The following is a 27,585-nucleotide window of genomic DNA, read 5'->3' on the forward strand; positions in this document are numbered from 1 at the left end:
TGAAATTCTTTTACCTTCGCATCAATGGCCGGGACACTTTTTTGGACTTTTTAACATTGTAATAATTGTTCTTATTCTGCATAAGGTCTTTCGACAATGAAGTTTTACTTCTAAAATTCTTGATTAGAACATTTTAGAGTTCCGGACATGGTATTTTTTCAAAAATGTGAGCCTTAGGTAGCCGCCAAACGCCTTGGCATAGAGCCGATTCAAGAAGGTGCAGGGACTCACGTACGTGGCCCCCTATATTTTTATTGCTTACAGTAATATTGCCAAAAATATATGTACAGTTGATCATCTTAATTATGGCCTTAAAAGATTATGCTAGAGCCCACAGTAAGTTTATCAAGTTTTTGTAATTCATTGAAATTATTGTGATGTCGATCAGCTTTCTGGTTTTCAATTTCTTTCCATTTTGCTTCTATCTTAGTTTTTCTTAAAAATATACATACTAGTAATATTTATTTGTGTAGCTTAGCCAAATAAATTTTTTTTTTTTTTGCTAAGCAAAATAATTTATTAATCTTTATAAAGGATTACAAAGATTAAAAGGATCAAGGGCACACCGGCAAAAGCCACCCAAGACCTAAAAGAAGGCAAGACGCCAACAGAAGCCCAAAAAGAACCACTGAAACTCAAACAAAAAGCAATCAAAGACCCAAACAAGCCTCACACCCAAAGCCTAAATCCCCACCAACAACAACAAAAACACAGAGAGAAAGCCAAAACCAAATAGCCGCCAATCAAAACCAAAAAAGAAGCAAGACACCTCAAACCCGCCCAAAGTCGAGATCAAAAAGCCATAGAGAGGGATGCATCCTCCACGAAATTAACATCGTCTTCCGAGATATCCTCTTCAATTTAGGTGTAGTAATGGATGGCCAGATAATTGAGGTTAGTCGCATTACAATCCAAAGTTTAGTGATAGTAAACTGCTATCATTGATACGCATTTAGATGCTTGTCTTATTTCTCGGTAACAACAAGAAGCGAAACAGAATACATATGTAAATGAATTCAAATACAATATTGAATCACTTTCCGACACACTATTTCTTATCGTGAAACCATAAATCCTTATCCCAATAAACAACGAGAAGAAAAACAAGAAAACCAACATCAGACCAACCCCATATCACAAAGCACCCTCTAGGGCTTTCATGCGAGTTTTGACTTGATTGCATCAACTTCTTGATATGATATCTGGAAAGCCTTGCTCAACACACTATTTGGCACCCGGGGCGTGGAGGCAAACAACGCAATGGCAGTGTCCTGGCGGCCCGGATACTGGCTGCTGAATGCAGCAATAGCGGCGGCTGGTCCTTTCCCATTATTAATTTGGAAGTGAACCAAACCCCTAGGGAAAGTAAATATTTCACCCTGTTTGATCGTCTTGGAAACAAGCACATTGGTTGTGGTAATGAACCCAGCATCCAATTCTCCGTAGAGAACGAACAGCATCTCGCTGGCGCGTGGATGCTCGTGGGGCTGGTTAAGGCCACCGGGGGCAAAGTCAATGCGGGCCATGGAGATACCTAGGGTGTTGAGGCCAGGAATTTGCGTCACGTTGGCCTGAGTCACGATTGCACCCAGCGTATTGTTGGCGAGCTTTGGCATTGCTAGACCGGCAAAGAAGAAATCTGATGCGCTGAAGTTTGCCTTGCAGGCAAAACCATTCATCTTCACAGCTGTGAATCAACAATAAGGTATACCATTAGGTACTATTGTTATCAAAATGAGAAATGAGAGCACAGTAATTACCCCAAAATGAAATACATTTACGTATGAGGTTTGGACAGGCCTACATTTGTGAGCAAAGATTGAGAAAAAAGATTCCTTGTGGACAAAAAGAATACCATAAACCAATAATACCAACGGAAAGTGAAGGAACTGTAGTGGAGCTAACAGAGGTTTCGATACTAGTACTTAGTTGTAATTTTAACTATTTTCGGCATAATTAGTATGTTAGTCTCGTAATTTTAAATATTAGTAGTATGTTAATGTCTTATAATTTTAAATATCATACTTTGATTTACACAAAAATCAATGGGAACTTAAATAGGAATCGTGTCCTCTAATGATACTTAAGTCCCTATCCTTACCTTAGTGATATAACCCCGTTCAATATGAATAAACTTTTTTTCCTGATTAACCCTTTATTAATATGAATAAATTGTACTGGAGAATTATGGGATCATTATCCCTTTCCTCATATGAACACATTCAAACACCCGAAAAAAAGGGAAAAAATGGAATGGCAAAACCGCCCCAGGCGGTTCCCAAACTTTTCGAAGAAGATACCAACACCGGAAACCACCATCTTCGATTCCGAAGTAGATCGGCAAGTATAATTCCACGCCGGAGTGGCGAAGATTTGCGATAGACTAGATGCCACGCTGGAGCAGCGGTGATTTGCGCCCCTCCTCCGCAAGCGCCGCCGCAAACTACCCTCTCTCTCTCTCTCTCTGGAACGGCGATCTGCACCGCATCGCCACAAACGCCGTAGTGTACTCCTGCAAATCTGACCACGGACGCCGTCACCCACGTCGCCTGAAATGGTTCAGCGCTTCCTTCGGTTTGTATAAGATAAATTATCCAGTGCTTCCCTTAGGAACGTAGCAGATTCATGCATGTTAAAGGGAAATTATACAGTGCTTCATGTAGTTGCTGTCAAAACTTAGCTGCTATGTTCTTAGTGTGAGAGGTACGTGTGGTGCTGATTTGTAGTCGCACTGTCTGGAATATAATGCTACTGATATCTAATTCAGTCTGCTAGCTTTAAAGATCAACATTGATGTCATGCATTACTGGCAAGGTTTCATACGGAATTGGTCAAGTGTTGCCAAGAATTAGGCCACCTTGTAGTGGTGTAATGTACACTTATATTCAGGAAGATTGGTTTGTGATGGCTATGGGCTCATTCAATTTTTCCATTGGATGTAGTTTTGTTTTCTTTTGTTTTTCGTAGGCTTCTACTATGCCTCATCCTTGGTGGCTAGTAGTTGGTTTCTCCTCGATGTATCCGTTGTTGAGTTCTTAATAAAACTGTGTTGCTTATAAAAAAAAAAAGAACAAATAATTATACAGTACTTCATTAGTTTTGTATATTGACCATGTTAGCAAATTTATTATTTTTGTAATTATTTCTTAACATACATCAATTCTGAGACAACATGTTTCATGAAAATTTTGTAGAAAATAAATATGTGGAAAGTATCATCGATTTGAATCTCCACCAAATTTTGTAATATGATTTATCGTGCAGAAATATTTCATAAAAAAATATGATAGATATGGGTACATGCATGAATTTGTGCAAAATTATCTCATGATAAACTATATATATTTTTAAAAATTATTCATGAATTGGTTGTCGTTTAAGAGCCTAAATTTTTTATGAAGAATTCACAAAAATAAATCATGATAAACATGGTGGATTTGCTTCAAAAACATGATCGATTTGAATATCCACCAGGTCCTGAAATATTTTTCATGGTAATCATGATCATTTTTCTTTTGTCAATATTTTTCATGTTCCGAATATGATTAATATTTTGTATTTTTGTCAATATAACCCATGAAAAACATGAATTATTTCGGAATTGATCATATTCGGATAATTGGATGGAATTGATCATATTCAGATAATTGGATGGTAAGGTAATTAATAAATGAGGCGTGGTAAAAAAAAGGTAAAAAATAGAGAGAGAAAATTGCAATTTCTTAAATGAGAGAGTTATAAATTTTGGAGAGAGAGAATTAATTAATAAAGGTAAAATGGGTCATTCAAAGGATAAGAACATAAGTATTTAAACCCATTATAATGAACACCTAAATAACTTCTCTAAAGAAGATGCCTATTTAATTTCTTCTTTTAAATTGCCAATGTTTTTCAATTTAATAGATAAGAAATAAGTACATCAGCATTTTAGTTACTCGAAGAAAAAATGAAATAACTTCAAACTTATTGTTGCATTTGACCAAAATAAAATGTAATGCTACAATACAAAAAACATATAGTACAACAAGTACTTTTCCTGAAGAGAAATGTTATGGTAAACCCATAAACACCCCATAAATCTGATTTATATGGATCTCCAAATCAATTGTGTATCCCACACTCTCCAACCAAACTTTATTTCCTTGTGCCACAATGGATTATGGGTAGTTTAAGGGAAGAGAATTGGGTGTGTACTAATCCTCAAAAAATTCGGGTCGAATTTGAAATCTATTTGCAAACACACACAAATTCGATAATGCTTCTAAACCATTAGTACGAGCAAAAAAGGGCTTTTTGACAACAAAAGGTGTAGAATTATATATTTAAAACACAATTCCAGATACAACTATGTCTGAAACAGCTAGATATGTTTAAAACTCGTGTGCATCTAACAGTTTCAAACACTGTTATATCCAGAATTGTGTTTTAAATTAAGGTGTGTTTGTAACATTGCTATATGGAAAAAATAAATACCATTATTGAGATCAGCAACACAAATGTCTTGGAGCATAGCCGGATCTGCCGAAACAAAGTTGAAAATGGTGGCTATTAGCACCATAACGACCACCACGTAGAGTTTTCCAGGAGCAACCATGGCTGGAAGGTGTGTTGTGTTTGTAAAAGGTGAAGCAAATCAGAGCTTGGAAAAAGGAGCAATAACAAGAGGGAAAAGTTGTGTTTGGATGGGAACAAGAGAGGTGCGGTGCCTTACTTATAGGCAGAGGTCTTTAGAGAGAGAAAGTCTTTTAGTTAGAGAGAGAGGGGGATGGGGCCATAAGCCGTTGGCCCCACCAAGAACTGAAATAACTAAGGGAGTGTTTCACTTTCTAAAAAAAGTACTTTTTGGAAAAACAAGATAATTTCAAGTTCAAAAATTATGTGTTTACGCATATAATTTTTCTACCAATATGAATATTGTTTGATAGATCTCATTAAGATCTTTTAAACGGTACACAAAAAATTGAAAAAATATTTTTCATTTTTATTATATTTGAGTTTAAAATTACCTTCTTTTTTCAAAAGTACTTTTTTTAGAAAGTGGAACACCTCCTAATTTTTCAAATATGTATGCATGCTGTACCTTTTTTTCTTTTTTTGGTCAAACGAAAATTCATAAAATACTTACGAAACAAAGTACCACATTAAGAGTATCAACATAATAAACATAGCGTGCAAAGAAGTAAAATAACTACTAAGCCTTGTCTAAACCTTGCTTAATGTTCAGACTATCTCTAAGCACAAATTCTCTCATAGCAATGGTTATTTCCATAAGGAATACCAGGTTCACATAATGTGCATGCTGTATCTACCCGGACTGCTCAAAATGTACCATGGTTTGAATTTAAATAAAATTTAAGCCATGGTACTCAATTATAAGTGAATATATCTTCGAATATTTGTGGAACGATTGGGAGTTTTACTAGAAAAGCCACGTTGCCTTTATATTATGTCTTTGTTTAAATTTTTCTCTTTTTTTTTTTATTTGTTAGTTATGGGTTAAGCTTTTATACATTATTGATTCGTCTCGACCGAAATCCAATTTTTTCCCCCAAAAATTTGGCGCAATACTGCCAAACCCAATTTTTATAAAATAACATTGGGTTTCCTCTTTTCAACTCCTAGTTATGGGGACCTGTCCCGTTCCGCTTTCTCAAAAAAATACTTAAAAAATAAGAACATATTTTCAAGCTTAAAAATAATGGACTTACAAAAATAAAATTTTTCATTCTTTTACAGTGTTTAGTAGATCTCATTGAAATCTATCGAATAAGATCCATGTTAGATATTTTTTTTATTTCAGTAAGCCTACCATTTTTAAATTTGAAAATTATGAATAAATATTTACTCCCTCAATCCCTTTTTAAGTGTCCTGCTTCGTAACTCCAACTTATTAAAAAGACATCATCATTATACCTTTCACTTCAACTTTTTCCTCCACTTTCCCTACTTACCCATCATCATTACACTTTTACTTACTAACTTTTCAAAATGGAATTTACTTTTAAGGATAAAATAGATAATACACTAATTTTTATCCACCGACTTTACAAAATGGACACTTATTAAGGGACAGCCCAAAATAAAATGCTGAACTCTAAATAAAGAACGGATGGAGTATTTTTTAAGAATCAAAAGCGAAACGGGGCCAGAGGCTCTTGGGATTGTATTTCAATTCTTCAGCATAACTTGATGTTTATCTGCTGCTTCTTTGTCGTGATGGGATTGATTTCTGTACGTGTTTTGGACCTGTCAAAGTCGTGCATGTGATTCTTTCCAATTGTCCATGCGCTTAATTATCAAGTGGGAGTCCTTATGGTTTTGGCGTTTTGAACCTATATGTATGATGAGTGAAATTTTGCCTAGACTTTTCCAAAGGGTTCGATTTTCAAGTTTGTGGTTTAGGCTGCTCTGCCGGGATTGGATTTGGATTTTTGTGTAGAGGAGATGTTTTGGGCTCATTCAATCTCCATCGAATGTATTTTTTCCTTTTTTTCTTTCTTTCTTTCTTTCGTAGGCCTGTACGATACCTCATTCCCTGTGGTTTGTATCTGGTCTTTCTTCTCGATGTAACTATTGTCGAATTCTAATAAAATTTTGATGCCTATCCAAAAAAAAAGAGAAAAAAATCACGTGGCTTTTTTAAGGAAACTTAGCCTAACTGGTGACTACACATAAGCAATTAGACAAAGTTTTGGATACCCTCTTTGGGAAAGCAAGTAGTCATAACGATGACTTCTACTTTCTTCCGTAGGAGTATTTGATTTAAATTTGACTTTTTGACCGAAATTCAATTTTTTCATCTAAAAATTTGGCACAATAGTTCCAAATGCGAAATTTTTTAAATAAAGAGAAAAAATTCACGTGGCTTTTTCGCGGCTTTTTTTTAAGAAAACTTATCCTAATTAGTGACTACACATAAACAATCGATTAGAGAAAGTTTTGGATACCCTCGTTGGGAAAGCAAGTAGTCATATAAGACTTCTACTCCCTTCGTTCCAATTTGGGAGTCCACCTTTCTTTTTTTGAGTGTTCCAAAATGAAGGCCCAATTTGACAAGTTAACACAAAAAATGGGTCCAACTATCCCTTTTTACCCTTATTTAGAAAGGGAAAAAAGTTGTGTGTGAGAGAGAGAGAGAGTTGTATTCAATTTTGAATGCTTGAGCTGACTTTTAAAGCTGCCAACTTTGCCGCTAGAAAACAACCGATTTCCATTTCAAAACCTATTCCACAAATAAGAGGCAAAATTGAAAAGTTTAAAATATGTGCAAGTAATAAGTACTCCCTTACAAAGTTGAAATTCTGAAGCGGGACTCTCAAATTACGGAGAGAGTACTTTCTTCGGTAGGAGTATTTGACTGAAATTTGACTTTTTGATTAAAACTTGACGCATTTTCCTCCGTGAGGATGTCTAGGGCATCGTTCCAATTAATATTTGAATATATGATCAAGTAATTGTGGGACGAACCTATGTGGACCCGTGGGGGCGTGTCCCCCAATTGATTTTTGTATAATGATGTTGATAAATTTTATATTTTTACTATACCAAAAAGTTCATGACAGCGTTTCACTAAAATTGTGCTTATTTTTATTTATTTGGATGTTTGTCAATCTATTTCCTAGAGTGCTAAATTTTCACAAAACTATTTTGTACAAACACACTTCTTTCTATTCATTAAGTTAAAGTTACATATATAATCACCAATATGTTATTCTACCTCTTGAAGGTATAAATAATATAGTTGTCTCTCTCTCTCTCTCTCTCTCTCTCTCTCTCTCTCTAATAGCTTAAGCTTTTAGATAAGTTAGTGGTTAATAATCTAATATGATATCAGAGCATGTAATAGATCATGTATTCGAATCTCACCGCTTACCTAATGTTAAAATATTTACACGTGTTTAACCCGTTATGAAGGAGAGCCGGGCTACACGTGAGTGGGCGTGTTGAAGGTATAAAAAATAAAGTTGTCATTCTCTCTAATAGCAATCTTTTAGATGAGTTGGTGATTAACAATTTATTACTACCGGCAAAAATTGTATCATTTAAGAAAGCATGGGGTTAGGTGTGCCCCCATTAATGCATATTTTAAATTCTATCCCCGAATTCAAAATAGCTAAGTTGTACTAGTAACCTCAAAGCGTGAATGTGTAATGAAAAATCTACACATTTAGCCGCCCCTTTTAGTATTGAATATATGTGACTTTCAATTTGGGAGTACTCAAATCCCGGTAATCAAACAGATTTAAAATTTGAATCTGGCTGTTCTTAAAACTCAAATTTTCCTGGTATTTATTGTTGAATTTCCACATATGAAATTCATGTTTGGTGGCTGAAATTCATGAAGTTTGATTGCAGCCTGCATTGTTGACTTGGGGATGCAAAAGATTGAGCATAAAGATAAAGGCTCCATTAATGAAGAAGATATTCTTATGGGAATTCTCTTCTCTAGCATGGCTTGTTTTTTTTTTTTTTTTATCCTTCTAGCATGGCTTGTTAACTGAGCTCAATATTTGCCTATAAATTGAGCTCCCAGTCTTTGTATCAGCTAGGCCAGCTATGTAGAGATGAGAGAGAATGTAGTGAGTTGAAGAGAGAACTTCCTTTGAACTCCCTTGCAAAACTTGTCTCCATATCAGAATATTGCTCCGTTCCTCTGTGGATGTACCCAAATGTACCCAATTTTGGAGAACTACGATTTGCCTATAAATTGAGCTCCCAGTCTTTGTATCAGCTAGGCCAGCAATGTAGAGATGAGATAGAAGGTAGTGAGTTGGAGAGAGAACTCCCTTTGAACTCCCTTGCAAAACTTGTCTTCATATCAGAATATTGCTCTGTTTCCTCTGTGGATGTACCCAAATGTATTCAATTTTGAAGAACTACGTATATTCTATGTTTGTGTGTGTTTGGTTTTGATCCTTGGGGCGCAACATTTATTTCATACATAATCAATGTCATCTAGTTGGTTGATCGTGGGTAATTAAAGAAGTAAACAAAGTTTGTTTCTACATTACCTTCCATGGAGAAGGTCATAATTTTGTTTTGATCTGAACGGAAACGCTCATATGGGGTCCCAAAGTGGTCAAATTGTGCATTTTTGGCTGGTAAGGAAAGTCCCCAAGGCTGTCTATAATGTTTTGCTTAAACTATATAAGTTCTAGTAGCTTTCTTTGTTTCATTTCCTTTTCAGCATTTTGCTGGAGTCTCTCTCTCTCTCTCTTGCCTCTGCTTTTCTAATGAGTCCTCATTGGTTTGGTTTGGTCATTCTTCGATGTATCCTTTGTTGAGATATAATAAATAAACTTTCTTGTCGAAAGAAAAGAAAACGAAGTTTTCTTCAAAATGAACCAAAACCTAATCTCCAATGATACTCTCAAGATTTAGTCTCACTAATTTTGGTTATATGTGGAACGAAAGACTGCACGATATGTGATGAATTGCTCGGGACAAATATGCTATATGTATAAACATTAATAGACTACTACTATCTCTTGTATGTGATTGAAATTGACTTCTTTTTTTTAACGAGTGCGTCTAGGGCTTCATCCCAACTAATCTTTGAAATTAGATAGTTTCCCCAGGAGCTTAACCCTTACAAAGTTATGAGTAGCCTCAAAGGGAGATTGAGAAATAGAAAATTTAACCACTGCGCCACTTTTTGAATATGTGATCACCTTCAATCTGGAACTGAAACCCAAGTAGCCGAACAGTTTTTGTGAGAACCCAAAAGTTGGCCCACATCAGGGAAATTGGGAAAAGGGTTCACGATGAGCTCCTGTATAACCCGAACTTAACATTTTGAGCCACGTAGTTAGGCTAAGGGTAAGCAGGTCAGCTGGCGCAGGTCGTTACAGTTTTAAATATGTCTATACTTCAAACTTAAAATTTCTTGTTATTTCTTTCATACCCATTGTCATCTACTAAATTGATCATGACTAAAGAAGTAAACAAAGTAAGTTTTCCGGATGACCTTGCATGGAAAGGCCCATATGGGGTCACAGTTTAGTGAAATTTTGCATTTGGACCGGTAAGGGAGTTTTGTCTTCATATGGTTTTGGTGCTGTTTCGTTGGTTTCTTTTGGGGGTGGCTCTGTTGGGCGTTGTTCGGATTGATTTCTTGTCAATCCTTGGAGTTTGAATAGCTTTTGATTGCCGTGGTGTGGGGCTTCTTTATTAATATTATATTTCTTTTTCCCCGTTCAAAAAAAAAAAAAGGAGCTTTGTTGAAAATGATCCAAATCCTAATCTCCAAACTCCAAGTTATAACTTATAACCTACTCCTCCTGCTCTCCCATCACCATTTACTACTATATTAGTTGCAGTTGTTATCAGTTCCGTACAAAAGATTAATTTTCCAATGTGCCTGAAAATGCATTTATTTTTAAATTTTTGTTGTCAAATTACCAACTTCATTTCGAATCGTGTCTTACACTCGTATGTCAACGTAGATATTGGTTTGATGTAAATCATGAAGTGTTTTGGCTCAAAATCGGACCTCTCAGGCCTTAGCATATCTCTCCTAATACGATGTCCATTGTCTGACAAAATTCAAGCTCGCGGTAAATCCCGTCCCGTGCTACGATGGTCCGGACGGTCGACGCCAAGACAGTTCAGTATTTAAGCAACTTTTAGAGTTTTTCTCTGATTGTGACACATTTTTTTCTTGTGAGAGGCAAGAGAGAAACTTTGAGAGATTTGAGCACGTGGTAAATCCATTGTCTGAAAAACTCACGGTAAATCCATTGCCTAGACGGCCTCCATTGTCTGACAAAATTCGAGCTCGCGGTAAAAGATCTCATTTGTAGCCATTTGGGCATCCGATGTTGGAATTTATTTATGTGGCTCACATGCCACATCAATCATATTTATATTTTATAGTATTTATGTTCATAAGTAAAATATGGATATTAGATTTAAATGAAATATTGCCTAAATAATTGCTGACTATTCATGAAAAGGTTTGGTGGCTATTTATGAATAGATATGATGACTATTCATGAATGGGTTTAGTGACCATTCATTTATAAGGTTGCAAATATTAATGAATAGGTACCTTATTACTTCTTTAATGGAAGGAAGTACGGAATGTTGTGTCCATTAAAAAAGGGTTCCGATCTATCTATATAAAAGTCTGTGATTACCATCAAGTTACATGTGTGAAGAACATTTATATAGATTAGATTGGAACTTCTACCCATTGCTCTCCAAAATCAATTTGTGGGAGTTTGTGTTGGTGGACCATATTGGTTCAAGATCGAAACAGTTTTCGGATTTCTCAATACTTAAACACCATGACAAAAGGTAAGTAATTTTTCCGTTACGTATTTATTTTGATTCTCCCATGTAGGTTTACCATCCGATTCTTTCGTATAAGGAAATACCTGACTGCCTGTAGAGAGTAGCCTTAGGAAACAAGCCACATAAACTCTGTATTTTGTATGTCCCCCCCCCTCGCTCTCTCTCTCTCTCATGTGTTTTGTTCGATTACATAACAGTATCACATCCGTTCTTCTATGTTTGTTATCGTTTCTGCACACCGAATCAGTCCACAAATCCAAATTCAAAGTACTTTTTCTATAGCATGAACCATTGTTGTGGCAGGAGCATTCTACTTTTCAACTGCAATTTATATATTGTGGACAGGGGCAGTCCAAGCCTGTTCGAGTTTTTAATAAAATTATTTTGCAGATCAAATAAAACAAAACCTGTTCGAGGCTTAAGGTGAAACTGCAAACCAAGGTCTTGTTTTATCTTTTTCCCAATATTTGGAAGTCTTTTACCTTCGCATCACTGGCACATTTTTTTTTATTTGGACTTTTTAACAAAGTAATAATTGCTCTTGTTCTGCATAGATCTTTCGGCAATTGAAGTTTTACTTCTGAAATTTTAGATTATAACTTATTCTGCATATTTATTCCAAAAAAATTAAATATATTTATTTAGGTGTAGTAATGGATGGCCAGATAATTGCATGTGGTTAATTGCAGAAATTTTTTCAAGGCAGCAATTATCAAATGACCCACTTGTTTTGGATTCCTGGATCCACCATTGCCGGAGAGGGGGTGAGGGAGGAGAAGTTGTTACATGAGTTATCTTATTTCCTTTCGTTTCTTCTTAATGTTTGAATCGCAGTTCGGAATCCATCGATGACCAACAAAATATAGAAGTTACGTTTATAATTGTGATTGGTCTCAGTGTAATCAAACATGTTACATACTGCTTAATTTTGTAGCAGAGATCGATCATAGCACAAATCCACCTACTGCAAGCATCAAAAGTTGTATTTGATTCCTTATAAGTGTCATCGATCCTAGCTGATTTTCTAGTCCTGAAAATAGAGAAATTTTGGAGCTATTTTATGCTACAATCCGAGTGTGAAAATGCATGCAAGCAAACTCCAAATTAATATTGGTGCAGCTGAATTGTCATTTTGGGGTCATAATATGTCTGGCCGTTTTAGTAACTAACAAACAGGGGGTAAGGAATTATATTGTAAGGATGCTTCACGAAGTATCTGTATATATAGGACACTCGACACTTGTTGGAGGGTATGAGATAGGGGGCAAGTCTTTGGACATCGTCCTATAGAGCTTACTTCAATGATTTGGAGATTACCAAATATCTATGTATCAAAACCTCTTATTATGCACAAAATTTCTTACTACTTGTGAGCACCAATATTGTATCCGAAAAAAGTTAGAGAGATATGATATTGTTGTGTTCGTGTATTCTATGAATCTCTTATGTAACAAAATGCAGACAAATTTGACACCTAATTAAACACATACTCACACCAATAATACCCAAATCCATGAAACATAGACGAAGGATAAGGAATGTTGCAACTTGCTTAGTGTGAGATCAAAAAACGAAAATGAAGTTGACTTTCACATCCAACCGTTTCCAAGTCAATAACTATAGAAACATGAAAAAAAAAAAACCTTCTAATGTCAATGCTCAAGTGGCTATAGTTCCTATATTATAGGCATTATAATTCCAAGTTGGGTGATACAAAACTATCATTGATACGTATTTAGATATTATTGTTATTTAAAACACTCGTCTTATTTCTCGGTAAACAAAAGAATTGAAACCGAATGCGTAGGTAAATGGACTCAAATACAACATAAATTCACTTTCTTATCCACTATTTTTGTTTGTGAAACCATGAATTCTTATTTCAATCAACAACAAGAAGAAAAACAAGCCGATCAAAAAAACAACAAAAACAAGAAAACCAACAACATACCCACCCTATTCAATCAACAACAACAAGAAAAACAAGCCGATCAAAAAAACAAAAAAAACAAGAAAACCAACAACGTACCCACCCTAGATCTCAAACCACCCTCTAGTGCTTTCATGCGAGCTTCGATTTGATTGCATCAACCTCCTGATATGATATCTGGAAAGCCTTGCTCAACACACTATCCGGGACCGGGGGTGTGGCAGCAAACAACGTGGCGGGAATGCCCTGGACACCAGGATTCTGGCTGTTGAACGCAGCAATAGCAGCGGCCGGTTTTTTCCCATTATTAATTTGGAAGTGAACCAAACCCTTGGGGAAAGTAAATATGTCACCTTGTTTGATGGTCTTGGAAACAAGCACATTGGCTGTGGTAATGAACCCAACATCCAATTTTCCGTAGAGAACGAACAATATCTCGGTGCCGCGTGGGTGGGTGTGAGGTGGCCTAATGCCACCGGGGGCATAGTCTATGCGGGCTATGGAGATACCTAAGGTGTTGAGGCCAGGAATTAGCATCACATTGGCTAGAACCACGTTTGAACCCAGCGTATTGTTGGTGGGCTGTGGCAATGCTAGACCGGCAAAGAAGAAATCTGAAGCGCTGAAGCTTGCCTTGCAGGCAAAACCGTTCATCTTCACAGCTGTGAATCAGTAATAAGGTATACTATTAGGTACTGTTGTTATGTCAAATTAAATGAGAAATGAGAGCACAATATCGATGTACCCTTTGTGGAGTTCTCTAAATCTACTAAATTTTTTGTTGCCGATAAAAAAAATAAAATTTGAGAGCACAATAATTACCCCATAATGAAACAGATTTGTGAGGTTTGGACAGGCCTACATTTGTGAGCAAAAATTCAGAAAAAAGATTCCTTGTGGACAAAGAGAATACCATCAACCAATATACCAACGGAAAGTGAATGTAGTGGAGCTAACAGAGGTTTCGGGCGCACACATGATTTATACTTATTCCATACCAGTACTTAGTTATAATTTTAACTATTTTCAATATAATCAGTATGTTAGTCTCCTGTAACTTTAAAAATATTAGTATGTTAGTCTCTAATAACAATTTTTTTATTGGCAAAATAGAAGTTTTATTGAGAAAACTTGACAATAGGTACATCAAGTTGGATGAGGAGGGTATATTTTTTTTGAGACAGCAAAAATAAATTTCATACGAGGAGGGTATATTTGACCAAATCATCCCAACATAAAGGGCGTGTTTGATAGGAGGTTTGGGAGGGGAGGATTGGATTAATAATCCCATGCGGCTATTAATTCCTTGTTTGGTTAGGTTTTTGGAGGGAGGACTAGTTGTCCCATGGGATTGTTAATTCCCCAAAATGGGGGTATTAGCAATACCATGGGGGGGGGGGTGTTACTAGTAATCCCATCCCCATGGGATTGAGCAATACATGTTTAAAAACACACTTCAATTTCAATCCCAATTCTAATTCTAACCAAAACAAACATGTTATTTACAATCCCTTCCCATTCTCAATCCGAATCCCAATCCTAATCCCGTGCAAAACAAACATGAATAAATAATTCATCTTCACATTAATAATCCCATCTCATTCTCAATCCCAATCCTAATCCCACGTCATTACGAATCCCCTCAGAACGAAATCTGCAATCAAACACGCCCAAAGTGTATTACGCTACAATACAAAAACATATACTACAACAAATACTTTTTTCTGAAGTGAAATGCTACGGTCTCATAATTTGGAACCCATAAACATCTCATAAATCTGATTTATGTGGATCTCCAAATCAATTGTGGGTCCCATACTCTCCAACCAAAGTTCATTTCCTTGTGCCACGCTGGATTATGAGTATTTTAAAGGAAGAAAATTATGGATGCGTAGTATTCAAAAATTCAGGTCGAATTCAAAACACTTTTCACAAACACACACAAATTCGATAATGTTGCTGAACTATTAGTACAAGCAAAAAAGGGAAACGGGTTTATGACAACAAAAAGTCTAGGAATATACATTTAAAACATAATTTTGTATACATTTAAATTCGATAATGTTATATGAAAAAAATAAATACCATTATTGAGATCAGCAACACAGACGTCTTGAAGCATATCCAGATCTGCAGAAACAGAGTTGGAAATGGTGGCTATTACTAGCACCATAACGACCACTACTGAGAGTTTTCCAGCAGCAGCAGCAACCATGGCTGGAAGGTGTATGGGAAATGTGTAGTGTTTCTAAAAGGTGAAGCAAATCAGATCTTGGAAAAAGCTAGAGGAGTAAACAAGAGAGAAAAGTCGGGATTTGGATACTGGGAACACGAAAGATTGGGTACCTTACTTATAGGCAGAGGTCTTTAGAATATTTTCAGTCCTTTTCTGGACAGTGTCTTCTGACATTTATTTCCCTTTCCACAATTAAAAGTCTCCTGATTTGACCAAGTTGCGATTAGATAAAAGAGATTAATTTGGTGTAATGCTGTCAAAAGTCGTCGTGCAAATTTTTCCTTGGGGAGATATGTTCCCCATTGGTATAATGCTGCCTGTCAAAAGTCAATGGAGAGATAAGTTGGAATTTTTCAGCGGATACCTGGCACCACGTGGTACCCGAGCAATGCATTTCAGCCGTTCATTCCGGTTTTGGACGCCTTGGATTTGGAGAGAAAAAGAGGAGAGAAAATGGTGGGGTGATAGGAGAGAGAGAGTTTCAATCTAGACCGTTCAAAATTGTTGGACTGCCCGGATGTGTTGCTTAGTCGCCACGTGAGCGTGCCCACGTGGTACCCACCCGGCACCCAAAAATTTATCCTTCTCCACCCCACTCTCCTCATACCCCTCAAACTCCTGTTTTTTGGGCCCATTCCGATTCACAACCATGACCCGAGTCATTCATCTCGTAAATTCTCGTAACTTCGGCAAAGTATATGTCTGAAAATAACCAGTTTGATTGAGAATCGCTAGGATCTTGACGAAGTATCTATATTTAAAACAGAGCAGTTTTCTTTAAAAATGTCAAGGCATACAAATAAAGTAGCATCTATAGCCGTTCGATCGTATTTTCTGATAAGGTTATAGCCGTCAGATTGAATGAATTTTTTCTAATATATAAATCTACATTAATGCTAGAAAAGAAGTTACACGTTTCCTTGATAAGGAAATATAAACCCTTTCCTTTTTCAATTGATTTTGTTTTAATTTTATTCCCTTTTATGTTTAATTTATTTAAAGAGGGCTGATAACTCTTATGAAAATACTTTCTAATATAACCTCCTAACCTTATGACTAGTAAAATATTCTTTCAATTGATTACTTTTAGGTTGTTTTCTTAAAATTCTTGATTATCTTTTTGAATTTAAATCAACACAATAATTGATTTTCTTCTAAAGTTGATTTCCTAGCTAGCTTACATTCAATTCAATATTTGCTTTTAAGTTGTTTCCTTTAGATTGATTTCCCTACAGTCAAAAAAGAAACAACCCTTTTTCCTTTAATAATTAACATTCACATACGTGTTTCTTGGGGGGGGGGGGGGGGGGGGGGGGGAAACACCTATGTTTTCCTTAAATAATCTATGTTAAACTTAGGTTTTTCTTTTATAAGCATACAAACAATCCTTCTCATTCATCAGCCTTTTCTAGAGAAGAGAAATTAGTTTTGTTTTCGTACCTTTATTGGAGAAAGAAAGAGTTACATAATCTATGCTAAACACGAATAGACAAGATCTATGATTAAGGTAACTTATTTTTGTCACAATTTTACTTTACAAAATTCTTACTCATTTCGTTATTGTTTTTCGTATGTTTTCGTGTTGTTCATGTTCTTAATTCTTCAATTTGAAGAAGTAGGTACGCGTCCATAAGTGATGAAGATAGTTCAATATAAACTTTTGGACTATGATCCTTCTGCAAAATACGACCTCCTATGAGGAACACTCTTTTTAGCTACATTTGTGTATGAATTTGACTCTATTAATATTTTGTAGGAGTAGCTTTTATGTCATATTTAAACTTGGATCCTATGAATGCAACATGTTATTGAGTTTAAATTTGTTGGCTCGAATTTATGTGATTTGGTCATCGCTATAAAAAACAAAAACTTTTTTTGATAAAAAATATTTTGTGTTCAAAATGCATTGCTTCATGCCTAAAGGCACGGGCAATCACTTGTACTCTTATAAATTTGACAGTAATACTATCTTAAACTCAAAATTAACAAAACAAAATACATATTGTTTATGTACTCATCGATTTTCAATCAAATCGATTTTTTGCTCAAGTTTTCTTCTGGCCGGATTCTATGAGATGACAGTTTCAACCATAGTTGTGGGCTATAGACGAGCTCACAAAATAGGAGTTTCGAGGAGTATGAAGAGATTGGATTTCGAGCTTAGTCACATAATGTGCTTGTGGGAGTGCAAATGCAAGCGTGTCTTGAAAACATCCTAGAGTACTATAATTCAAGAGAGTGAGAATTGAGAGCGTAGTCCTAGATTTTATTGCCAAGGTATAGAGAGTAGCTGAACACTAATCAACGCGGGTGCGCTGTACCATAGGTTTTGTCCTGACATGAACTCGTGGTCCCCTACATAACTAGACAAAAAAAAAAAAAAAAAAAATTGTAGATGGAGCCCCAAAGGTTCTGAAAACCACACCAATTTTTCGATTCTAGTAATTTCTTTAATTATGTCCAGCTGGTTCTTAATTAATTCTGATTTGGCATCGGGACAACAAGCTGATTTCTTTTATTTTTGTACTAATTGACTTGAAATATTATCCTATCTGGTTGTACCTCTCGACTTCCAAACAGAAGGTTTAGGGTTCGAGTTTACATCGAACCCTCTCTGGTTGTTAACCAACTAATTTTCTTCTAACTCCCTACTTAGGGGTGAGCATGGATTGGATTGGTCTGGTTTTATAGTAATCCAATAACCAAACCACTACTTACGGATTATGAATTTAGAGAACCAAACCAATCCATAAAATTCATAAAACCAAACCAATCCAAACCATTCAAAGGCGGTTTGGTTTCGGTTTTAAACCACGGTTCGTTTAAAATTGAGATATCATTACTATAAACTATTTTAAGTACTTAAAATTGCAAAGATAACTTAAACTAAAAGTTATATTGAAATTAATATATTAAAATCATCAAAGCTCACTAACATCAATCAACTAAATAAGAATAGAATACATTAGAAAGTAAGTTACCGAGATAAAAGAGTAGGAAATCACTTTACTAAGCCCAAACCATGTATGTTTAGTGTAATGAAATTGTAGGAATAGGAAGTTTAGGAAATTAATATTGAAAGTGAAAGAAAAGAATAGGGTGGTGGAATAGAGTATTAGATAAGAAAATTAAGTTTATTAAGTATATCTAAACAAATTATATACTATATGTGTGTGTGTATCACACGGTTCGGATTGGTTTGGAACCAGAACCATTAACGTAAATCCATAAACCAAACCATTTAACACGGTTTCTATTTTTTTTAAACCGAGACCTAACCACATCTTTAAAAAACCAAACCAAATTATTCGATTTGGATTGGTTTGGACTGGATTCACGGTTTCATGGTTATTTTGCTCACCCCTATCCCTACTGATGTGCCCAATACTGGAAAAAATAAATAAATTATGTGTTGAATATTTCGATGTCATGTCCTTAATTTATATACAGCTAGTTGTCGAAGTTATAATGGTCTGGCTGTGAAGGAATTGTGATGTCCACAGTCAACCCTTTGCAAAGATAATACTGTAAGAAATAAAAGAGAGTCAACCCTTTGCAAGATTTGGAGATAACACTGTGATCATGGACAGCATTATGGGATCTTTTATTCTTTTGTTTAGTACTAGTGCTTACCCGTACCTACGACACTATACACTCCTGTTGAAATTGCCCATGTTTACGGCACTTGTTAGCTAGTAGCTCAAATACTAAATCGATTCATTTGATTGCTTAACTTAATTGTATACACTACCAACCAAACCAACATGGCTTCTTTCAAGAGTATTACATACAACACCCATCAATAAAGTCAACACCCGTCATTATTCACAAAAAGAGCTTTTTATACTTAAAGCAATCTTTCATCTAAGAACTGGCTGGCTATAACGAAAGTAAAAAATAAGTTTTAAACCATAAACCAAATGAATTTTTGCTAACATCAATCCAGGCAGAAAGAGATTCCCAACACTTGTGTTCGGTCAAACACATAGATTACCATTCATGCGTCTCTTATACATTTTGTTGAACACATAGAATACAAAAAAAAAAAAATGGGAGCACACTTTGAATGGATGTTCACGAAGTTATGTAGTCAAAATAAACTGGTGGTACCAAAATCACGGCTAAGGGACAAAAGAGTATATCCGATTGCCTCTTTAAGGGATTGAGATCTAGAATGGAAAAGACTCCACAAAATCACATGATCGTTTCTGAAGAAGAATTGAATTTGAAATGAAAATAGAAATAAAAATCAGACGGGAGCAAAAAAGAAAGAGACTTATTGACTTGTTTGATAGGGGTGGGAGTGTGGGAAGCAGTTAAATTGCCATGTGTGCGGGTGGGTGTGCATTGAGAGAGAGAGAGAGAGAGAGAGGGGGTACGACGGTTGCCACGTGGACGTATGGGAATGGACTTTTTTTTTGCTGAAAACAGGGGGCCAAGAGGGGAGAAAAGGAGGGAGAGAGTGTTCAGAGGAGAGAGAACTCACCAAACATAGGGCTCCCCGGAGGTGGATTGTAGGAGAAATGGAGCAGGAGGATTTCGGGAGAAACAGAGTAGTGAAGCTCTCAAGAGGGTTTTAAAATTTTGAAATTGAATTTGATGGCGTAAAGCATTGGGCAAAAGGGAGGAGTTGGGCAAAAGACCTTGTTAGGTAAAGTATTTACGAAAAGGCCATGTGTAGAGGATAGAAGTTGGGAAGATATCTGGACCGTTGAATTTGTTTGTATAAATAGATAAAATTTGTGTCAAGAAAAAATCTAAACCATTAAAAAGGAATAGTCCTAAAGAATATTTCGGAAAGTCCTTCTGTTTTATAAGATAGATAGGCAAGCCAAAATAATGAAACCGCGAGATTTACATGGAACCAGTAACGAAACTGACAGATTTACATTTAAGTAATAAAGCAATCGAGATTTTCGTTACCTGATTCAGTTTTGGTCGTTTCCCATTTCGACATCTCGAAGAACTTCATGGCGTCATTTCCAGTGAGACGGCCATCGCCATCTGTGGATACACAAAAGCTATGATTAAACTTTTGCAATACATATATGTACAGATAATCTGGTGTTCTTAGGGACATGAAATGATCGGACCTGATAAGATCTCCATCAAACGATCTACACCAAAATCTAAGCTTGAAACATAAATTGATTAGGATGAGGATTGTGACGGTGAGGGTCAGGGGATTTGTGGAGAGAGAGAGAAGAGGAAAGTAAGAGGGAAAGGAAACGTGGGTTTCAAATTTTGAACGAAGAATACCATTCTAATTTTGTCCAAACAATGTATGGTATTTACCAAAATGCCATGTTGTAGAAGGAGGGGTGGAGATAAATCTGGGCCGTCGGATTTGTTTGTATGGGTAGATAAATTTTATGACATGGATAAATCTGAACCGTTGAGAAAGAATATTCTTAAAGATACACATTCTGTTTTATAATATAGATATGGGTGCCGATAATGCCACGACACTTATTGTTAGTGCAACTACATGTTTTGTTCACGAACTGTTATGCCCTTGGCTGCAAAGCAAACGTTTCTTGTCTTATCTGCTCACATTCCTTCTCTCTGTGTCTCCTTATTTCTTTTCCCAAGTCTATAGAGCATCCCAGTCATCTTATCCCTGCTTCCCTTGCCGTCAATCACCATTAGCGTTGACACAAGAGATCCATCTCTGCACTGCCGCCAAAGGTTGAGTTTCCATCATCGTCCGATTCGTTTCTCTCTTTATGTTGGCTAAGGAAAAAGCAAAATCCATGCTCTATTAAATCTCCTAAAATTATTCAATTCGTCCTCACCGAACCACAACGATGAATGATGCATGCGTGTAGAGAATTTTCTGAGAGCAGCAACGCATGTGCCTGCATAAAACAAATTAAAACCCAATTAGCTCTCTCTCTCTCTCTCTCTCTCTCCATATTTGATGGTGGGTCAGATCCCTTATGTCACGCCCCGCCCCGCAAACGACACCCAAAGTGGGCCCGAGTCGGCGCGGCCACGTGGCATTTTACACAAAAGACCATACCACACTCTACAACCAATCAGAATACAACTTAGCGGAAGACTTCTCACAATAAAACAGAAATGAGTCAACGTACCGATCAACTAATCACAAGCCTGCATAGCTAAAACCATAACCACTACCACAAGACTTATTAAGTTCTATACTTCAACATATTCACCAATGACTAAACTACAACTTATAAAAATCAATTCCTTCAATAACTACCTACAGCACGCTCGACCACCAACACCTCCCAAAGCTAATACTCGAGTACACCTCAACACGTCGATCGGTAGTGGAACCACTCTAAGAAACTTGCTACCTGGCAGACCAAAAAGAAAAGCCAGAGTGTGTGAGATATAGAAATGCTCAATAAAATATCACAATACCCATAAGAATATCAATCAGAATATTCACCACCAACATAACTGCAATACCCGTATGAGTATATTAGTTATAACCACCACATCCGCCAAACATAGCAATATTATCCAATAAACAACCACGTAACAATAACTGAATTAACGACAGCATGAATGTAAATCACACAAGCATGCAGTGACACGTCTGCCACATTCCCATGTACCCAAGGCATTGTGTCCCGCAAACCATGCTCCCAACCTCCATTAATTAGACGGAATGGCATACGACATGGCGTGACTCACTCCACAATCCTTTCGCGGGTACAATCAACATACCACAAGCATGCATACCATTGGCTAAAATAGCATATAACATGATATACAATTTCGACCACATATATCCATATCCATAGCTAAATCTCGATTAGCATAATATACACTTACCACCACAGCAATATCTTATTGAGAAGTACCATATCAGACACACTCACCTTTCATTCGACTGGAGTATGCCAAACTTACGGTTTCGGCACCTCCTAAAAGACCGGCTCGTTACCTAGCCACAAGTTAACCCATATTAGCATATGAACATCTAGGAATGTTAAACCAAATGCTAGACTAACAAATCATAACATGCCTTCTACACTAGCTAATGGGGCAAACATTATACAAAGTCACCAAAATCTCTAGAGGTGTCTGGGAGTACCCACATACCCGGGAGACCTCACACACCTCTTCCATACTCCAAGGTACTCCAACACACCTAAAAATATCAAATATAAAGACCCACAAGTGTACAATCTCAACCAAACAGACCAACGCAACAAAATTCCCAAAACAGGAATGACAACCACAACCAGCCTGTCTTATTTTGGCCATATCTAATTAAACAACATGAATTCCAGGGCAACACTTAAACCATTGAAAAGTAGACTTCTTCTTCTTTGAATCCATAGGTCATACATCAAAAACAGAGTTCGGGTAACCTAACTACGGCCTTACGATTATAGCTTCAACATAACAGTAAAAACTGGTACAAAGGCAGAATTTAGGTCAACTTTAGATACAAATCTGTTATCGCTCGGACATACTCATGATGCATGGGATGTGTCGTTGGAAAGCTCTATGTGTCTAGTTTCTAACAAAACAAACGGTGTGTCATTTCGAGTCCCGAGCTAGGAGTTATGGCCATTATACCAAAGTCCGTCGGTGCTGTTAGATTCTACGCGGGAATAAGTAAAATTGATTGAAAAATCATAACTCTTTCATCTTAAACCCAAAAATATTGAAACCAACACCAAAAGTTGCACCACTACAAGCCCTACACTCAGTTAAAATTTCAGGTTCAGAAACGAGAGGAGGTTAACCCAACAATCAAAAGAAATACCGATTCGCAACCATTTTCGCCCCAGTCAACCAACCCTGCTTTAGAAATTCACCAAAAATTGTATACTTAACCAAATTACTTGATTCCAACGCCAATCTCTTCTTAACTTAAATATGCAGCTCCTGTAAAAGACCCAAAGCCACCCAAAATGTTCATCATGCCCAGAAAGTTAAAAGAAGACAGCCACGCACAGAATCGCACATCCAGCAAACAGCCAGTATTCAAAAATTCATAACTAATTGTGTGATTATCGGTTTTGCATGATCTTAGTACCGAAATCTTCGTATTGAAACGTACTTTTACAGTTATGAAGACACCAAAAATTGATTCCTAGCAGAAGGGCCCCCAAAAGACAGATTACTAAAACCCACGAATCAAATCAAGTTCTAAACACCAAATTCAAGGGATTTAAGACTAGGTTCTTAATTTCTCCAAGAACTCCAACCCACATCCAAATTAACCCAAAACCAAGTATTCCAGGCACGAATTCAACCTCCAAACATATGAACTAAACATAATAAACATGAAATCAAATACAAGAAAGCATGAATTACCATGTTAGGACTTCAATTCCAGGACAAAATGATCATCCCCAAGCAATTCCCTTTCCTTCGTCTTCTTCCCCTCTTCCTGCCGTGTCTCTCTCTCTCTACGTGAAATGATAAGGGCAAGGGGGAGATATTTCTCTCCAGGATATTTTGTTCACACAGGGAAAATCATTCCACGCAAGCGAAACCATATACAACTTATACTCCAACTCACAAATCACATACAAGGCCCTCGAGGTTCTACTACATGCGGTTAACCCCAGAAACATATAATTCAATTAAAACATGAATTCAAAATATTAAATATCCGGGACGGGTATTACACCTTATTCCCCATTTCATGATATTGGGATTAATCACAAATTCATTGACGATTTCATCAAAAATCGACTAGTAGCAATTGGAATGGGAGAGTAGAAAAAGGAGCAATGAGAGGGAGAGGGAAAAAAAGCAGTGGAGGCATCGGAGAGAGAGAGAGATGAGAGAGAAGGATTAGGGATAGAAATGTAATTCAACATGACATCATCGTGGCACTAAAAAAGGTCTTCGTGGCACTATCGCTGGCCTATAGATATAGATAGATAGATTCTTTTTTCGTCATCAATATTTTCCATAACTGAGGGTTGAGCAAAACTGGAGAAATGGATCGGAGATATAATGGTGGGAGATGTATACCAAAATAATAGTACTACTTGCACAATCCCTGGAAGCGGTCTTGAATAAATTAGAGGCACAAGGCGTATACGGTCCAAGTGATCGCAATCGTCGAATAAAATTTTTAATGGTCTGGATTTGTTTTGATATTCTCACCGGTAAGAATATACTTTTATCGGCAAGAATATCAACTGATCTGAACCATTAATTGTCAATATGAACGGTCCAGATTGGACTGCATGCGCTTCTCAGCCGCATCCAAATTAGATATGTATTCAATAGTACTTGTTCGTTTTAAGGTCTCAAAATTTCTAAGCACGGTTTCCAATAAATTTTCTCTATCTATCTTTGTCTACTCATGACTCTAAATATCCTTCTCAAAACCCAAACCGAACACGATTGTTTTTGTCTTAATTCTTTACGGTCTTGTTGGAAAGCACGGTCTTGGATTTGATTAGATTAATCGCGGCTCCACATTTTTGGCATGTGAATGTAATAATTAGTGGTGCATATACATCCCCAAACCAATTCTATAAAGGGAGACTTAAATATTCATCTTCAAACCATGTCTAAGTTATGTTTTCATCCCGATCACTTTGAACAGTTATGTTTTCATTCTCATTTTTTAAAAATCCCAAGCATGACCTTATATAATAACTTTAGATGCTATATATATATATGGCGAATTTTAGGATGAATACTTAATATATCCAGTCCCACTGAATAAATATTCAACTGCTCCCCCATTCATATCACCCCACAATCTCGAAAATCTCGGCAAAGATTTTCATCCCAATCTCCATCCAAAAACGAAAACTCCAATTTGAATTTTCATCTTCTTGTTTGGCCAAAACCCTAAGTGGCAAAAACTTACACCAGTTCTCCATTGCTACCACTTGGTTTGAGAAGATCGGCGCATGCACTCCTTCTTTCAATCTGAATGGGGTTTTTATAGGAAAATCCAAAATCACGAAAAATCGGTCCAGTCCTACGAAGATGAATCAACGAGTAAAAGGAGACGAAACCAACATGATTAGATTTTGTAAGTCGTTCCGTTAAATGCCGCTTTTTTTCATGATTGGTTTGGTCTTCCCGATCGGAGCACGACAAAGCATCCAAAACGGAGTAGATATTTTGATTCCTTCCCAGTTCATTGTTTGCTGGAACTTACCATGATTTCGTGGGGATCGGTTTATAAAATCTTTACCGTTTTTCCAAAGATATTGGTCCTCCCTATTTTCCTAAAATCCTTAATGGTGAAAACCCAGACTTGTTATCCTCCATCGTTGCAAAGTCCGGCAAAGAAGAACGCCGTCCAACTCATCCGGCTCATCGTCAATGAGAGCAGCGAGTGGCGGCTAGAACCGAGTGTTTCGAGGGGGTTCAATCGCTTTGCTCAACCGAATCCATGATCTGGGCCGCCACGACTGCTCCTTCAACGTTTCCACTAGTGACTGCATCGACTCCTTCAAAACCTCAACCTGTCGGAGCTCCTTTTTAGCCACACCACCACGAATCTGACCGGGCAGCGAAACCCATCTGGACCGGGCATATGGCGGAAGATTCATTGCAAAAGATGAGTTTTAATTTTCATGGTAAATTATTTGTAGCATTTACCATGAAATCTTTGCAAAAGATGGCCACCATTTTGCACATCAAATTATGGTTGATTCATGGTGTATCACGTATAAACATTGGGGGTTTTAATTTTCATAGCAAATCCACCATATTTCATGGATTATTTTCCATCAAAATTGGTATTGGTCTGATAACGAGATGGATTTTTTTGAAAGTTGGGTTCCTATCGGTATATGAATCGTCATGAAATGTTGAAATCGATATGGTAATTTAACTATGAAGCGCTGATCACGATAACCTGTTTTAATGGTAATTTAACCATATTGAACCGTTTACTTTGAAATATTTGTTCGAATCAAGAGATAGTTATCGTGTTCACGTTGTAATCGTCGTGGTAATTTAACCATGTAATATCATGGTAATTTAACCATGTAACGGTTTGAGTATGTCATGTTATTTCTTTTTTTATGGTAATTTAGCCATGTTCCGTGTAATAAGATCAATAAAAAATATGACTTTTTGTTGTCTGGTTGGCCAACTCGAAGAATGAAGAAAACATGTAAAGATGTGGTCAACTTATTATGTCATATTCCTAATAAAATTGATTTCTCAAATACATTCCATGATAAAAACAAACAAATAAATAAAAGTATCAATCATATTTAAATTTACCAAATCTCACTGAATTAGTAAAATAATCCAATCCAATCCCTCTAATTTGGGAAAATAATTCAATCCAATCCCTCTAAATTAGGAAAACAATATAACATATATATGTAAATCATAGGGAAAAGGGTAAGAAAGGTAATTCACAAACTTTGAGGATGAAAACATAAGCATGAAAAAATGGCGGGATGAATTATTACATGGCATGAATAAAGAGGATGGATATTTAAATATTCCTTCTATAAAATTTCCAATTTGAATTTTTTTATGCAATAGGAGTAGTATTATTGGACTATTTTAAAGAGTATCAAAGTACATTAAAGGAGGGACCCCTAACATTGAAAATTTTCGGCGGCCGCACCTCGAGCTTTAGCTCAAGGTTGGCTCTGTCTATTAGCACATGTGTGCATGCGTGTGGGGCAAAGTGACTGTGGATATCCATAAAATGAGGTAAATATGAATTCAATTTTATGCTGGGGAACCACCTCCTCTCCAGTTTTGGAGAAAATTGGACCGGTCCAGTTTCTGCAATTTTTTTTTTCGGCAAAAGATGAAATTTTATTAAAAAACGAGGAAAAGAGAAAGGGATCCAACAAAAAGTTTTATAAAACATCACAAGGGCATAGCCCAAACAACCTAAGGGTCTACCAGGGTCCACATGCAGCATATAAGACACTATAGCTCAACCCAACACCCAAATTAAATAAATAAAGCCCAAATCCGGCGAAAACCTGGACTAGCCCACCCAAACCAAACCAAACCACAAAACCCTAACAACATCGGCATCCACCGCCATACAAACTACCAAAGTCTAGCCGAGCCGTTAAGCCGAGTCGGCCTCTCCCAGATGTAGAGACTAGCAGCAGAAAACCAGCCTACGGCAGTGAACGCCGAAATGGTCTGGGCTTGAGGGCCAACCACCACCACA

The 27,585-nt window shown here is 36.6% G+C and overlaps 1 protein-coding gene across 7 annotated transcripts in view; it reads right to left on the minus strand.

The window, feature by feature from the left end:
* The window catches only part of LOC131308766 (germin-like protein 5-1), a 136,528-nt gene that overhangs the window by 85,996 nt on the left and 22,947 nt on the right, over positions 1-27,585 (minus strand). For 2 of the 7 annotated variants that reach the window (XM_058335783.1, XM_058335782.1), the window contains exon 2: positions 13,110-13,887. In XM_058335783.1, the coding sequence (XP_058191766.1) occupies positions 13,358-13,887 (530 nt within the window). In that variant the 3' untranslated portion in view covers positions 13,110-13,357. Of the gene's footprint in view, positions 1-917; positions 1,688-4,473; positions 4,692-13,109; positions 13,888-15,310; positions 15,549-27,585 lie in introns of those variants that run through there. The other 5 variants (XM_058335774.1, XM_058335784.1, XM_058335780.1 and 2 more) reach the window with 5 other exon arrangements.

This window comes from Rhododendron vialii, chromosome 11a (assembly GCF_030253575.1).
Source record: "Rhododendron vialii isolate Sample 1 chromosome 11a, ASM3025357v1".
Taxonomy (NCBI): Eukaryota; Viridiplantae; Streptophyta; class Magnoliopsida; order Ericales; family Ericaceae; genus Rhododendron; species Rhododendron vialii.